Source organism: Microcaecilia unicolor, chromosome 1, assembly GCF_901765095.1.
Source record: "Microcaecilia unicolor chromosome 1, aMicUni1.1, whole genome shotgun sequence".
Lineage (NCBI taxonomy): Eukaryota > Metazoa > Chordata > Amphibia > Gymnophiona > Siphonopidae > Microcaecilia > Microcaecilia unicolor.
Window position 1 is genome coordinate 625,855,215 of NC_044031.1, and position 13,073 is coordinate 625,868,287.

The window sequence follows — 13,073 nt, forward strand, 5'->3', positions numbered from 1 at the left end:
TGGTGTCGGATCCGCTGGTTCCCTGCTCCCTCTGCCCCGGAACAGGTTACCCTAAAACTGTGCTTTTGGACATTTCTGGTGCATTTCGTAACCTTGTCTTCCCCTTAGCCCAACCAGCTGTGTAGATGTGGCTTAATACAGTTCTAGAGATAGGTTTTACATCAAACACATTCCACAGGTTTTAAATTTTAAAACCTGTTTCCTGGAGGGACCAACATCCTTGGGTGTGGAGCCCATCGACATGAGCTCCCCACCCCAGGAGAGACGCATCCGTAGTCGGCACTTTTCGCGGCTGAGGAATTTGAAAGGGATGTCCCAAGGTCAAATTGGATCGAACTGTCCACCAATGTAGGGATTTGAGAAAAACTGTGGACATTTAGGTCACATCCTCTAGATCCCCCACAGCTTGAAACCACTGGGAAGCTAGGGTCCACTGAGCCGATCTCATGTGAAGACGGGCCATGGGAGTCACATGAACTGTGGAGGCCATATGGCCGAGCAATCTCAACATCTGCCGAGCTGTGATCTACTGAGACGCTCGTACCCAGGAAACAAGAGACAGAAGATTGTCTGCTCTCGCCTCGGGGAGATAGGCATGAGCTGTCTGGGAGTCCAGCAGAGCTCCTATGAATTCTAGTCTTTGAACTGGAAGAAGGTGGGACTTTGGATAATTTATCACAAACCCTAGTAGCTCCAGGAGTCGAATAGTCATTTGCATAGACTGTAGAGCTCCTGCCTCCGAGGTGTTCTTCACCAGCCAATCGTCGAGATAAGGGAACACATGCACTCCCAGTCTGCGTAGCAACGCTGCCACGACTGCCAGGCATTTTGTAAACACTCTGGGCACAGAGGCGAGACCAAAGGGTAGCACACAATACTGAAAATGCCGTGTTCCCAGACGGAATCGAAGATACTGCATGTGAGCTGGCAGTATTGGGATGTGAGTATAAGCATCCTTTAAAGACCAGAGAGCATAGCCAATCGCTTTTTTGAATCATGGGAAGAAGGGTGCCCAGGGAAAGCATCCTGAACTTTTCTCGGACCAGATATTTGTTCAGGGCCCTTAGGTCTAGGATGGGACACATCCCCCGTTTTCTTTTCCACAAGAAAATACCTGGAATAGAATCCCAGCCCTTCCTGCCCTGGTGGCACGGGCTCGACCGCATTGGCGCTGAGAAGGGCAGAGAGTTCCTCTGCAAGTACCTGCTTGTGCTGGAAGCTGAAGGACTGAGCTCCCGGAGGGCAATTTGGAGGTTTGGAGATCAAACTGAGGGAGTATCCTAGCCATACTATTTGAAGAACCCACCGGTCGGAGGTTACAAGAGGCCACCTTTGGTGAAAAAACTTTAACCTCCCTCCTACCAGCAGATCGTCCGGCACGGATACTTTTATATTGGCTATGCTCGCCTGGAGCCAGTCAAAAGCCCGTCCTTTGCTTTTGCTGGGGAGCTGCAGGGGCCTGTTGAGGCGCATGCTGTTGACGTGAGCGAACGCGCTGGGGCTTAGCCTGAGCAGGCTGGTGGGCAGGTGGATTGTACCTATGCTTATTATAAGCGTAGGGAGCATTCCTCCTTACCCCATAAAAACGTCTACCTGATGAGGTAGATGCTGAAGGCTTCCGGTGGGAGAGTTTGTCGAAGGCGGTGTCCCGCTGGTGGAGCTGCTCTACCACCTGTTCGACCTTCTCGCCAAAAATGTTATCCCCTCAGCAAGGAGCATCCGCAATCCGCTGCTGGACTCTATTCTCCAGGTCAGAGGCACGCAGCCATGAGAGTCTGCGCATCACTATACCTTGAGCAGCGGCCCTGGACGCAACATCAAAAGTGTCGTAAGCACCCCTGGACAGGAATTTGTGACACGCCTTCAGCTGCCTGACCACCTCCTGAAAAGGCTTAGCCTGCTCCGACGGGAGCTTATCGACCAAGTCCATCAGCTGCTGCACTTTGTTCCGCAAGTGGATACTCGTGTAGAGCTGGTAGGACTGGATCTTGGACACGATCATAGCAGAATGGTAGGCCTTCCTCCCAAAAGAGTCCAGAGTTCTAGACTCCCGCCCCGGGGGCACTGAGGCGTAATCCCGAGAACTCTTGGCCCTCTTGAGAGCGGAGTCCACAACGCCAGAGTCATGAGGCAACTGGGTCTTCATCAACTCTGGGTCTCCGTGGATCCGATACTGGGACTCAATCTTTTTGGGGATGGAGGAATTAGTTAATGGTTTCATCCAGGTCGCCAGCAATGTCTGTTTGAGGACATTATGCAGGGGAACAGTGGACGACTCCTTAGGTGGCGAAGGATAGTCCAGGACCTCGAACATCTCGGCCCTGGGCTCATCCTCAGTCACCATAGGGAAGGGAATAGCCGTAGACATTTCCCGCACAAAGGACTCTCTGGCGAAGGAGTGGGGTCAGAGGGAAGGCCACAAGACTCCTCAGAAGAGAAATAACTTGGGTCTTCCTCCGCCTCCCACAAGGCCTCTCCCTCGGTATCGGACAGAAGTTCTCTGACTGCAGTCCGAAGCCGAGCCCGTCTCGACGCCGAGGAGCTATGTCTTCGATGGCGATGTCAAGACGTCGACTCCCGTGTCGGCGGCGATGAAGCTCTCTCCATCGATGTCGACGGGGAGACAACTTGGGTGGCAGCCGAGGCCAATGCCGCAAGCGGCACCAACGTCAGAGGCCTCACCACAGACGGGGAGCCAGCCGCCGCATCTATTGACAGTACCGTAGGCGCAAGCACCCCCGGTACCGGAACAGACGGTCGCAGCAGCCCTTCCAGGAGCCCTGGAAGAATAGCTCGGAGGCGCTCGTCAAGCGTGTCTATCAAGCAAGGCAGCGGGGCCGGTACAGGCGACGAAGTAAAAATCTGTCTGGGGCGAGGAGGCGGTACCAGGCTGTCCGGAAAAGAGCGCATCGACACCTCCTGTATGGAGGGTGAGAAGTCCTCCCGGCGTCGACGCTTCACGGGTGCCGACTCCTTCGGCGCCCCGGAGCTCTCGATACCGTGACGGGAAGGTGACTGATGACGGTGCTTCTTCGCCTTCGCTCGAAGCACGTCACTGTACCGACGAGGAGGATGTGGAATGCACACATCTCCTCGGGGCCGGGTCTGAAAGAGGTCAGTCCCGGGGGGCCTGTACCGCAGGAGCCCTCGAGGCAGGTGGAGACCCACTCGATGGCTCACTGCTACCAACGTGGGAGGGTCTCTGGACAGCCATCACCTGTGCTCTTGACGTCGATGCACTCTTTGATGCCGACATCGATACCGTCGATGACCTCGGTACTGCTGGCCCCGTTGAAGTGCCGGACGGGGCTCCAAACAAAAGGTTCCACTGAGCCAATCTCACCGCCTGGGTCCTCTTCTTCAGTTGAAGACACAAAGTGCAGGCATCGGGGCGATGACCAGCCTCCAGACACTGAAGACAAAAACGTGCCAATCAGTGAGCGAGATCGTCCGGTTGCACCGCGTGCACTTCTTGAAGCTGCTGGTAGGCTTCGAGGACATGGGCGGAAAAATCGCGCCGGCGAAATCAAAATTCACAATGATGCCGAAAAAGGCACCAAAAACTGGGGAAAAACCCGTATGGGCGGCCAAAATGGCCACTCACGACAACGAAAGGAAACTTACGGGAAAAAAACTAAAAAATACAGGAAAAGTAAACTTTTTTTTTTTAAAACAAAAAACACGAGCGAACTCGCTCAGAAAAAATCCGAAGAGCGGCAAAAACACTGCGAGGGCTCTGAGGCGTAGAACAGCCGAAAACAGCTGTCCTGAGCCGTGGAAAAAAAGAGACTGAGGAGCATGCTCGCGCTACGGGCGGGAAGACAGTCGCGCATGCACGGTGCGCGCGAGGGCTAGCAAACTTTGTTGCTAGGAAGATCTCCGATCCTGAGGCTGCCGTCGGATGTCACCCATCAGTGAGAACAAGCAGCCTGCTTATCCTCGGAGAAACAAAGAAACTACAGTCTTGTAGACATCTCCCCATCCCCTCTAATAAACCACAGGCAGTTTTTAAGAAAAGAGATGAAAATGGTATGGGGTTTGCATAGCAACACATATAAGAGACTCGATAACCTGAACATGTATACCCTGGAGGAAAGGAGAAACAGGGGTGATATGATACAGATGTTCAAATATTTGAAAGGTATTAATCCACTAACAAACCTTTTCCAGAGATGGGAAGGTGGTAGAACTAGAGTACCTGAACTGAGGTTGAAGGTGGACCAAGCAAGAAACATGTCTGGAAGCATTGTTCACTGAGAGAAGGCAGATACCTGGAATGCCCTCCCACGGGAGGGTGTGGAGATGAAAACAGTAATGGAATTCAAAAATGTGTTGGATAAACACAAAGGAATCCTGTTTATAAAGAAGCTTAGTGGAGATTAGGTGGTAACACCAGTAATTGGGAAACAAAGCCAGTGCTGGGCAGACATCTATGGTCTGTGCCCTGATTGTGGCTGAATAGATTTGGATGGGTTGGAGTGGAGCTTTTCAGGGGCTTCGATGATAACTTATGAACTTTTAGAACACGGACTGTGCTGGGCAGACTTCTACAGTCTATGCCCTGAAAATGGCAAGGCCAAATCAAGATCAGGTATACATATGAAGTATGTAATGAGTTTATCTTTTTGGGCAGTCTGGACAGACTGCACAGGTTTTTATCTGCCATCATCTACTACGTTACTATGATTTGAGAAAATCCACTGCTTATTTCTAGGATACGTAGCATAAAATCTGGTTTACTCTTCTGAGATCTTGCCAAATATTTGTGACCTGGATTGGCCATTATTGGAAACAGGATACTGGGCTTGATGGACCTTTAGTATGTCCCAGCATGACAACACTTATGTTCTTATGTAATACAATAAAGTGGAGTAGATTAATGGTTAGTGCAGTGGCCTGAGAACCAGGGGGACGGGTTCAATTCCCACTGCAGCTCCTTGTGACTTTGAGGAAGTCACTTAACCCTCCACTGCCTCAGGTACATAAAAAGTACCTGTATATAATATGCAGTGCTTTTTTTGCGCTGGTACGCACTGGTATGGTGTACCGGCACCTTTTTCCTGAGGTCCTGCTCCCGCGCTCCGTTGAAATATTACCAGGTCACGATTCTCCTATCTCCTCTGCCCTCCCCTCCATGTTCAGCGATTCTCTCTCCCCTCCCCTCCCTGTCCAGCATGTTCCCTCTCCCCCCTGCCCTCCCCTCTCCAAGGCGCGGCGAACTGGTCCGGAAGTGAAGGCAGCAGTGAGGCAGGCACGCACTCAGCAGGCAGGTTCGTCTTCATCTCCTCTCGCGTTGCTTCCAGCGAGGGCGGGACGTGCTGAGAGGGAAGCAAAGCGAGAGGAGACGAAGACGAACCTGCCTGCTGAGTGCGTGCCTGCCTCACTGCTACCTTCACTTCCGGACCGGTTTGCCGCGACTTGGAGAGGGGAGGGCAGGGAAGAGAGGTGACATGCTGGACAGGGAGGGCAGGGGAGAGAGAATCGCTGGACATGGAGGGAAGGGCAGAGGGGAGAGGAGACATGCTGGACATGAGCAGGGGAGAGAGAACGGAGAATTGCTGGGTATGGATGAGGGGAGGGCAGGGGAGGGAGGCGACATGCTGGGTATGGAGGGCAGGGGAGGGGAGAGAGAATTGCTGGACATGGAGGGGAGGGGCATGGGGGAGAGGAGACATGCTGGACATGGACAGGGGAGGGCAGGGGAGAGTGGATGGAGAATTGCTGGGCATGAATGAGGGGAGGGAGGCGACATGCTGGGTATGGAGGGCAGGGGAGGGGAGAGAGAATCGCTGGACATGGAGGGGAGGGCAGGGGAGAGAGGAGACTCGCTGGACATGGGGAGGGCAGGGGGGAGGAGACATGCTGGACATGGGGAGGGCAGGGGAGAGAGGACGGAGAATTGCTGGGCATGGATGAGGGGAGGGCAGGGGAGGGGAGAAAGAATCGCTGGACATGGAGGAGAGGGCAGGGGAGAGAGGAGACATGCTGGACATGGGGAGGGCAGGGGAGAGAGAATCGCTGGACAGGGAGGAGAGGGCAGGGGGGAGAGGAGACATGCTGGACATGGGCCGGGGAGGGCAGGGGAGAGAGGAGAATCACTGGGCATGGGTGGCTGGAGGGGGGCAGGGGGAGAGGAGGGTTGCTGGACATGGGTGGATGGAGGAGAGGGCAGGGAGAGAGAAGAAATGCTGGACATGGATGGAGGGGAGGGAAGAGTGAGGAAGGAGATGAGATGAGGGAAAAGGAAGAGAGGAGAAAAACTGCACATGGATGAAGAAAATAGGCAGAAGCTGGATCCACTGGACAGTCAAGTCTGCGGAGTAGGACCCAGCTTTTACTTACGGATGTAGGGCAAGAAATGAAGAAGAAAGGCGGAAAGTAAAGAAATAAATGGAAAGGAAGCCCTGGAAATGGATTTAAGAGGACAGATAGCAGCAGAATCGGATACTGGGCCAGCATGATAAGAAAAACAGTCACCAGACAACAAAGGTAGAAAAAAATCATTTTATTTTCATTTTAGTGTCTGGAATATGTCCAATTTGAGAATTTACATCTGCTGTTACAGGTCCAGTATCCCACTGGGGATACTGGACCTGTAACAGCTTACAGAAATTATTTATAATGAATAAAAAGCACATTATTTTTTTCTCCTATACTAGTATAATATTTTCAATGATGTCTGTTTATATGCCCCAATGGCTGGTATAAGGGGTGTGGCTAATGTGGGTGTGGCTATAATAGGAGTGGGGGCATATGCGGTGACCCCGCCCACAATGAGTACCAGCACCTTTTTTTCTACAAAAAAAAGCACTGATAATATGTAAACCGCTTTGACTGTAGTCACAGAAAGGCGCTATATCAAATCCTATCCGCCTTCCCTTTCCCTAAATGTTAAAAGTCTAGCTGAAAAAAAAATACATCACATCTGGTACTCTCCTCCAATCCAACTCTCTGGTCATCCAATCAAAGAAATTGATCAGATCTGTCTGACAAGATGCTGTCACTGTTTAATGACTGATTCTGCCACATCTCCGCCCAGGTGCTCTGACTGCTGCCTTTACAGTAACCACTGATCCAATTATACTCAAAAACAGAAGCTGCTCTCTGGAAATACACCCACATCTCCCACATACCAGCACACAGTGCTGTCATTGAGCCATCAGGCTACCCAGTAAAATCTAACAAGAAATTAGGTTCAGCAAGACACTTCCCCATGCACCTGGATTCCTAATGCCCAGCCCATGTGCAACACTAGCAAAATTCTTATCAGCCATCTTCAAAACTAGGACACCTTTCCTCCTTCAGTAAAGTCAAGGTCTTTCTGTCTCCTGCAGCACTCTACTGCATCTAACTTCTAGGTCCAATAACCTGCACCTCACTATCATAATACAGTTACCTCTTCTCTAATTACTGCTACTTGGTTTATAAGCATAAAAAAAACATAACAGTTGCCGTACTGGGTCAGAGCAAAAATCCATCAAGCCCAGTTTCCTGGCCAGTCGAGGTTACAAGTAGATGGTACCAAGATCCCATGCTATTCATCCCAAGGATAAGCAGTTAAATACATAAGTAATGCCACACTGGGAAAAGACCAAGGGTCCATCGAGCCCAGCATCCTATCCACGACAGCGGCCAATCCAGGCCAAGGGCACCTGGCAAGCTTCCGAAAAACGTACAAACATTCTATACATGTTATTCCTGGAATTGTGGATTTTTCCCAAGTCCATTTAGTAGCGGTTTATGGACTTGTCCTTTAGGAAACCGTCCAACCCCTTTTTAAACTCTGCTAAGCTAACCGCCTTCACCACGTTCTCCGGCAACGAATTCCAGAGTTTAATTACGCGTTGGGTGAAGAAAAAGTTTCTCCGATTTGTTTTAAATTTACTACACTGTAGTTTCATCGCATGCCCCCTAGTCCTTGTATTTTTGGAAAGCGTGAACAGACGCTTCACATCCACCTGTTCCACTCCACTCATTATTTTATATACCTCTATCATGTCTCCCCTCAGCTGTCTCTTCTCCAAGCTGAAAAGCCCTAGCCTCCTTAGTCTTTCTTCATAGGGAAGTCGTCCCATCCCCGCTATCATTTTAGTCGCCCTTCGCTGCACCTTTTCCAGTTCCACTATATCTTTCTTGAGATGCGGCGACCAGAATTGAACACAATACTCAAGGTGCGGTCGCACCATGGAGCGATATAACGGCATTATAACATCCTCACACCTGTTTTCCATACCTTTCCTAATAATACCCAACATTCTATTCACTTTCCGAGCCGCAGAAGGTTTCAGTGTATTATCGACGACACCCAGATCCCTTTCTTGGTCCGTAACTCCTAACATGGAACCTTGCATGACGTAGCTATAATTCGGGATTTTTTCCCACATGCATCACCTTGCACTTGCTCATATTAAACGTCATCTGCCATCTAGCCGCCCAGTCTACCAGTCTCGTAAGGTCCTTCTGTAATTTTTCACAATCCTGTCGCGAGTTAACGACTTTGAATAACTTTGTGTCATCAGCAAATTTAACTACCTCGCTAGTTACTCCCATCTCTAAATCATTTATAAATATATTAAAAAGCAGCAGTCCTAGCACAGACCCCTGAGGAACCCCACTAACTACCCTTCTCCATTGTGAATACTGCCCATTTAACCCCACTCTCTGTTTCCTATCCTTCAACCAGTTTTTAATCTACAATAGGACTTTTCCTCCTATCCCATGACCCTCCAATTTCCTCTGTAGCCTTTCATGAGGTACCTTGTCAAACGCCTTTTGCAAATCCAGATACACAATATCAACCGGCTCCCCTTTGTCCACATGTTTGTTTACTCCTTCAAAGAATTGAAGTAAATTGGTCAGGCAAGATTTCCCCACACAAAAGCCGTGCTGACTCAGTCTCAGTAATCCATGTCCTTGGATGTGCTCTGTAATTTTGTTTTTAATAATAGCCTCTACCATTTTCCCCGGCACCGACGTCAGACTCACCAGTCTATAATTTCCCGGATCTCCCCTGGAACCTTTTTAAAAATGAGTGTTACATTGCTTTCCTCAGATCTACTTTAATAATGGTTTATGGACTTTTCCTCCAGGAATTTATCCAAATCTTTTTTAAACCCAGCTATATTAACTGCTTTTATTACTTGTTCCGGCAAAAGACTTTCTCCTATTAGTTTTAAAGGTGTTACTATGTACCTTCACGTGGAAGTGTATTTTCAAAGCACTTGGATGCCCATCTTGTTTCGATAATACCGGTTTCCCTGCCCCTTCGCTGGGATGTCCTGCGAGGATGCCCTCAGGAAAACTTGGGCGCCCCGTTCGATTATGGCCCTCCACGTAACTTAGAAAGTCTATGTTTCGTTTCGATAATACGGTTGGGGACGCCCAAATCTTAACATTAAGGTCGACCTTAGAGATGGTCGTCCCCGGTTTTCAGCGATAATAGAAACTGAGGACGCCCATCTCAGAAACGACCAAATCCAAGCCATTTGGTCATGGGAGGAGCCAGCACTGGTAGTGCACTGGTCCCTCTCACATGCCAAGACATCAACCTTGCATCCTAGGGGGCACTGCAGTGGACTTCACAAATTGCTCTCAGGTGCATAGCTCCCTTACCTTGGATGCTGAGCCCCCAAAAACCCACTCCCCACAACACTACCATAGCCCTTATGGGTGAAGGAGGGCACCTACATGTGGGTACAGTGGGTTTCTGGTGGGTTTTGAAGGGCTCACATTTACTACCACAAGTGTAACAGGTGGGGGGGGGGGGGGGGGGGGATGGGCCTGGGTCCACCTGCCTGAAGTGCACTGCAGTACCAACTAAAACTGCTCCATGGACCTGCATACTGCTGTCAGGGAGCTGGGTATGACATTTGAGGCTGGCAAAAAATATTTTTAAAGTTTTTTTTTAGGGTGGGAGGGGGTTAGTGACAACTGGGGGAGTAAGGGGAGGTCATCCCTAATTCCCTCCGGTGGTCATCTGGTCAGTTCAAGCACCTTTTTGATGCTTGGTCGCAAGAAAAAATGGACGAAGTTGCCCAAGTGCTTGTCAGGGACGCCCTTCTTTTTTCCATTATCGGCTGAGGACGCTCATGTGATAAGCACGCCCCAGTCCCGCCTTCGCTATGCTTCTGACACGCCCCTGTGAACTTTGGTCATCCCTGCGACCGAAAGCAGTTGAGGATGCCCAAAATCGGCTTTCGATTATGCCGATTTGGGCAACCCTGGGAGAAGGACGCCCATCTCCCGATTTGTGTGAAAAGATGAGCGTCCTTCTCTTTCGAAAATAAACCTAATAGTCCCCTAGCCTTTTTCTTTTTCAAAGAGTAAACAATTCGATTTGTTTACCCATTCCACTCCATTCAGGATTTTATAAATCTCTATCATGTACCATCTCAGCACTTAATCATTTTGCTTAGCACATAAGAACATAAAGATAGCCATACTGGGCCTGACCAATGGTCCATCTAGCCCTGTATCCTACTTCCAACAGTAGCCAATCCAGGTCACAAGTACCTGGCAGAAACCCAAAAAGTAGCAACATTCCATGCTACCAATCCAAGGGCAAGCAGTAGATTCCCCATGTCTGTCTCAATAGCAGACTATGGACTTTTCCTCCAAGAACTTGTCCAAACCTTTTTAAAACCCAGATACAATAACCATTGTTATTACATCCTCCGGCAAAGAATTCCATAGCTTAATTATTTGTTGAGTGAAAAAATGTTTCCTCCTATTTGTTTTAAAAGTATTTTCATGTAACTTCATTGAGTGTCAAAAAAGGTCCAAAAATTTCCACAGAAGTCCAACAACGAAAGAAACAAGTGGAAAAACAACTTCAAGGGATCAATCCAAGACAAGAGATAAGGTGCTCCAAAAAACTTTATTGAGGACCCAACACGGTCCGTGTTTCGGTTTTAGAAAAAACCTTCATCAGGGGTCTATAACATAACAACAAAGATATATAAAATAAAATAACAAATCACATATATAATAAAAAATATAAAAATATATGTAAAAAAGGAGGAAATTGTGAACAAATCGAATCACATGTCTGACAATCAATTTTTAAAAAAACATAATGATATTAAATATTATGATAAAAATATTAGAAATGTTAAAAATATATTAATCATCCCTAATATAAATCAAATATACTTACATATAATCAAATATATTAACAAAATATTATTGTTGTACCCACAGACAAGCGACCAAGTATCATTATTATACCAACAAACGACCAAATGGGTGCTGAGCAAATCGACTCTGTCAGGTTAAATTGACATTATAGAAATGTATCTATAATAAAACACAGTGACTCAATGCATAATTATGTATAATGTTAATAATTTCAAATATTAATAAATAATATTTTAAAAAAATTTTTGTAGTCCATGCATATAAATAAGGATATTCATATTAAATATCTAATCATATCCTTATTTATATGCATGGACTACAAAAATTTTTTTAAAATATTATTTATTATTATCATAATATTTAATATCATTATGTTTTTTTAAAAATTGATTGTCAGACATGTGATTCGATTTGTTCACAATTTCCTCCTTTTTTACATATATTTTTATATTTTTTATTATATATGTGATTTGTTACTTCATTGAGTGTCCCCGAGTCTTTGTACTTTTTGAAAAAGAGTGAAAAATTGATTCACTTCTACTCGTTCTACACCACTCAGAATTTTGTAAACCTCAATCATATCTCTCCTCAGCCATCTCTTTTCCAAGGTGAAGATCCCTAAACTCTTTTGCCTTTCCTTTAGCTTCTTTGAACCATTTCTAACGTCGCTATATCTTTTTTGATGTATGGCGACCAGAACTCAACGCAACACTCAATGTAAGGTCACACTATGCAGCAATACAGAGGCATTACAGTATTCTCGGTCTTATTTACCATCCCTTTCCTAATAATTCCTAGAATTCTGTTTGCTTTTTTGGCCACCAGTGCACACTGGATTGAAGATTTTGGCGTACTGTCTACGACGACATCTAGATCTTTTTCTTGGGTGCTGACCCCCAAGGTGGACTCTAGCATCAGCTATGATTAGGATATGGTTATTGTTCTCTGTACCTTTTCCAGTTCCACTATACCTGTTTGAGGTGCCGTGACTAGAACGGCACAGAATACTTAATGTGCAGCCTAATTTAATGTAGCTATAATTTGGGTTATTCTTCCCAATGTGCATCACTTTGCACTTGATCACAATAAATTTCATCTGCATGCCACTCTTCCAGCCTTTCAAGTAGCCCATCATAATCTGTCAGGTATGGTGACAAATACTAGTATAATTCTGTAATGCACACCTTTTGTGTCATCCCCAGGGTTGCCGTCTCCTTTAGTATCCTCATTTGCATTGCACTGTTGTACCTTTGTTTGTACACCACTTAGTTGCCTGTTTGGGATCTATTCTACGGTATGTCTGGCACAATAAATAAAAATACTGTAGAATTTTCTGCTCCTGTGATCACACTCATCTCCTTGGCTAAATAATAAGTAATAAATAATGATATAGCTCAGTGGTTCCCAAATCTTTTCCTGGAAACACCCCAGCCACTCAGATTTTCAGGATATCCACAAAGAATATTCATGTGAGAGATCTGTGTGCAGTAGAGGCAATGCATGCAAATCTCTCTCATTAATATTCATTGTGGTTATGCTGAAAACTTGACTGGCTGGGGAAGAACCACTGCTATAGCTCCTTATTTCCAAAATTCATTCTTACCTTCTGGAGAAGGTGCTGGGATGACGCTCATGATCTTCTCAATCTGGTTAATGGTGGATGTTCCAGTAAAGAGAGGTTTTCCCAGAAGCATCTCTCCTAGGATACAGCCTACACTCCACATATCCACTCCCTTAGTATATCTAAAGAGAGAATATAGAGTATGCATTCAGTATGGAGGAGAAAGAGACAACATAATGGATACATTGGAAAATATGATCTAGCCTACCCTCCACATTATAACTTTACATTAAGGTTCTACCATTGTAACCTCCAACAACATAAATATGATTGTCTAAGGCCACAACTCCTGCTCCAGTGCCAATGGTTCTGTCTA

General features: G+C 46.9%; 1 protein-coding gene across 1 annotated transcript in view; it reads right to left on the reverse strand.

Annotated features, from left to right (window-relative positions):
• The window catches only part of LOC115460380 (mitogen-activated protein kinase 15-like), a 175,080-nt gene that overhangs the window by 86,155 nt on the left and 75,852 nt on the right, over window positions 1–13,073 (reverse strand). Inside the window, exon 8 of the mRNA XM_030190164.1 lies at window positions 12,740–12,879. Within this exon, the coding sequence (XP_030046024.1) occupies window positions 12,740–12,879 (140 nt within the window). The remainder of the gene's footprint in view (window positions 1–12,739; window positions 12,880–13,073) is intronic.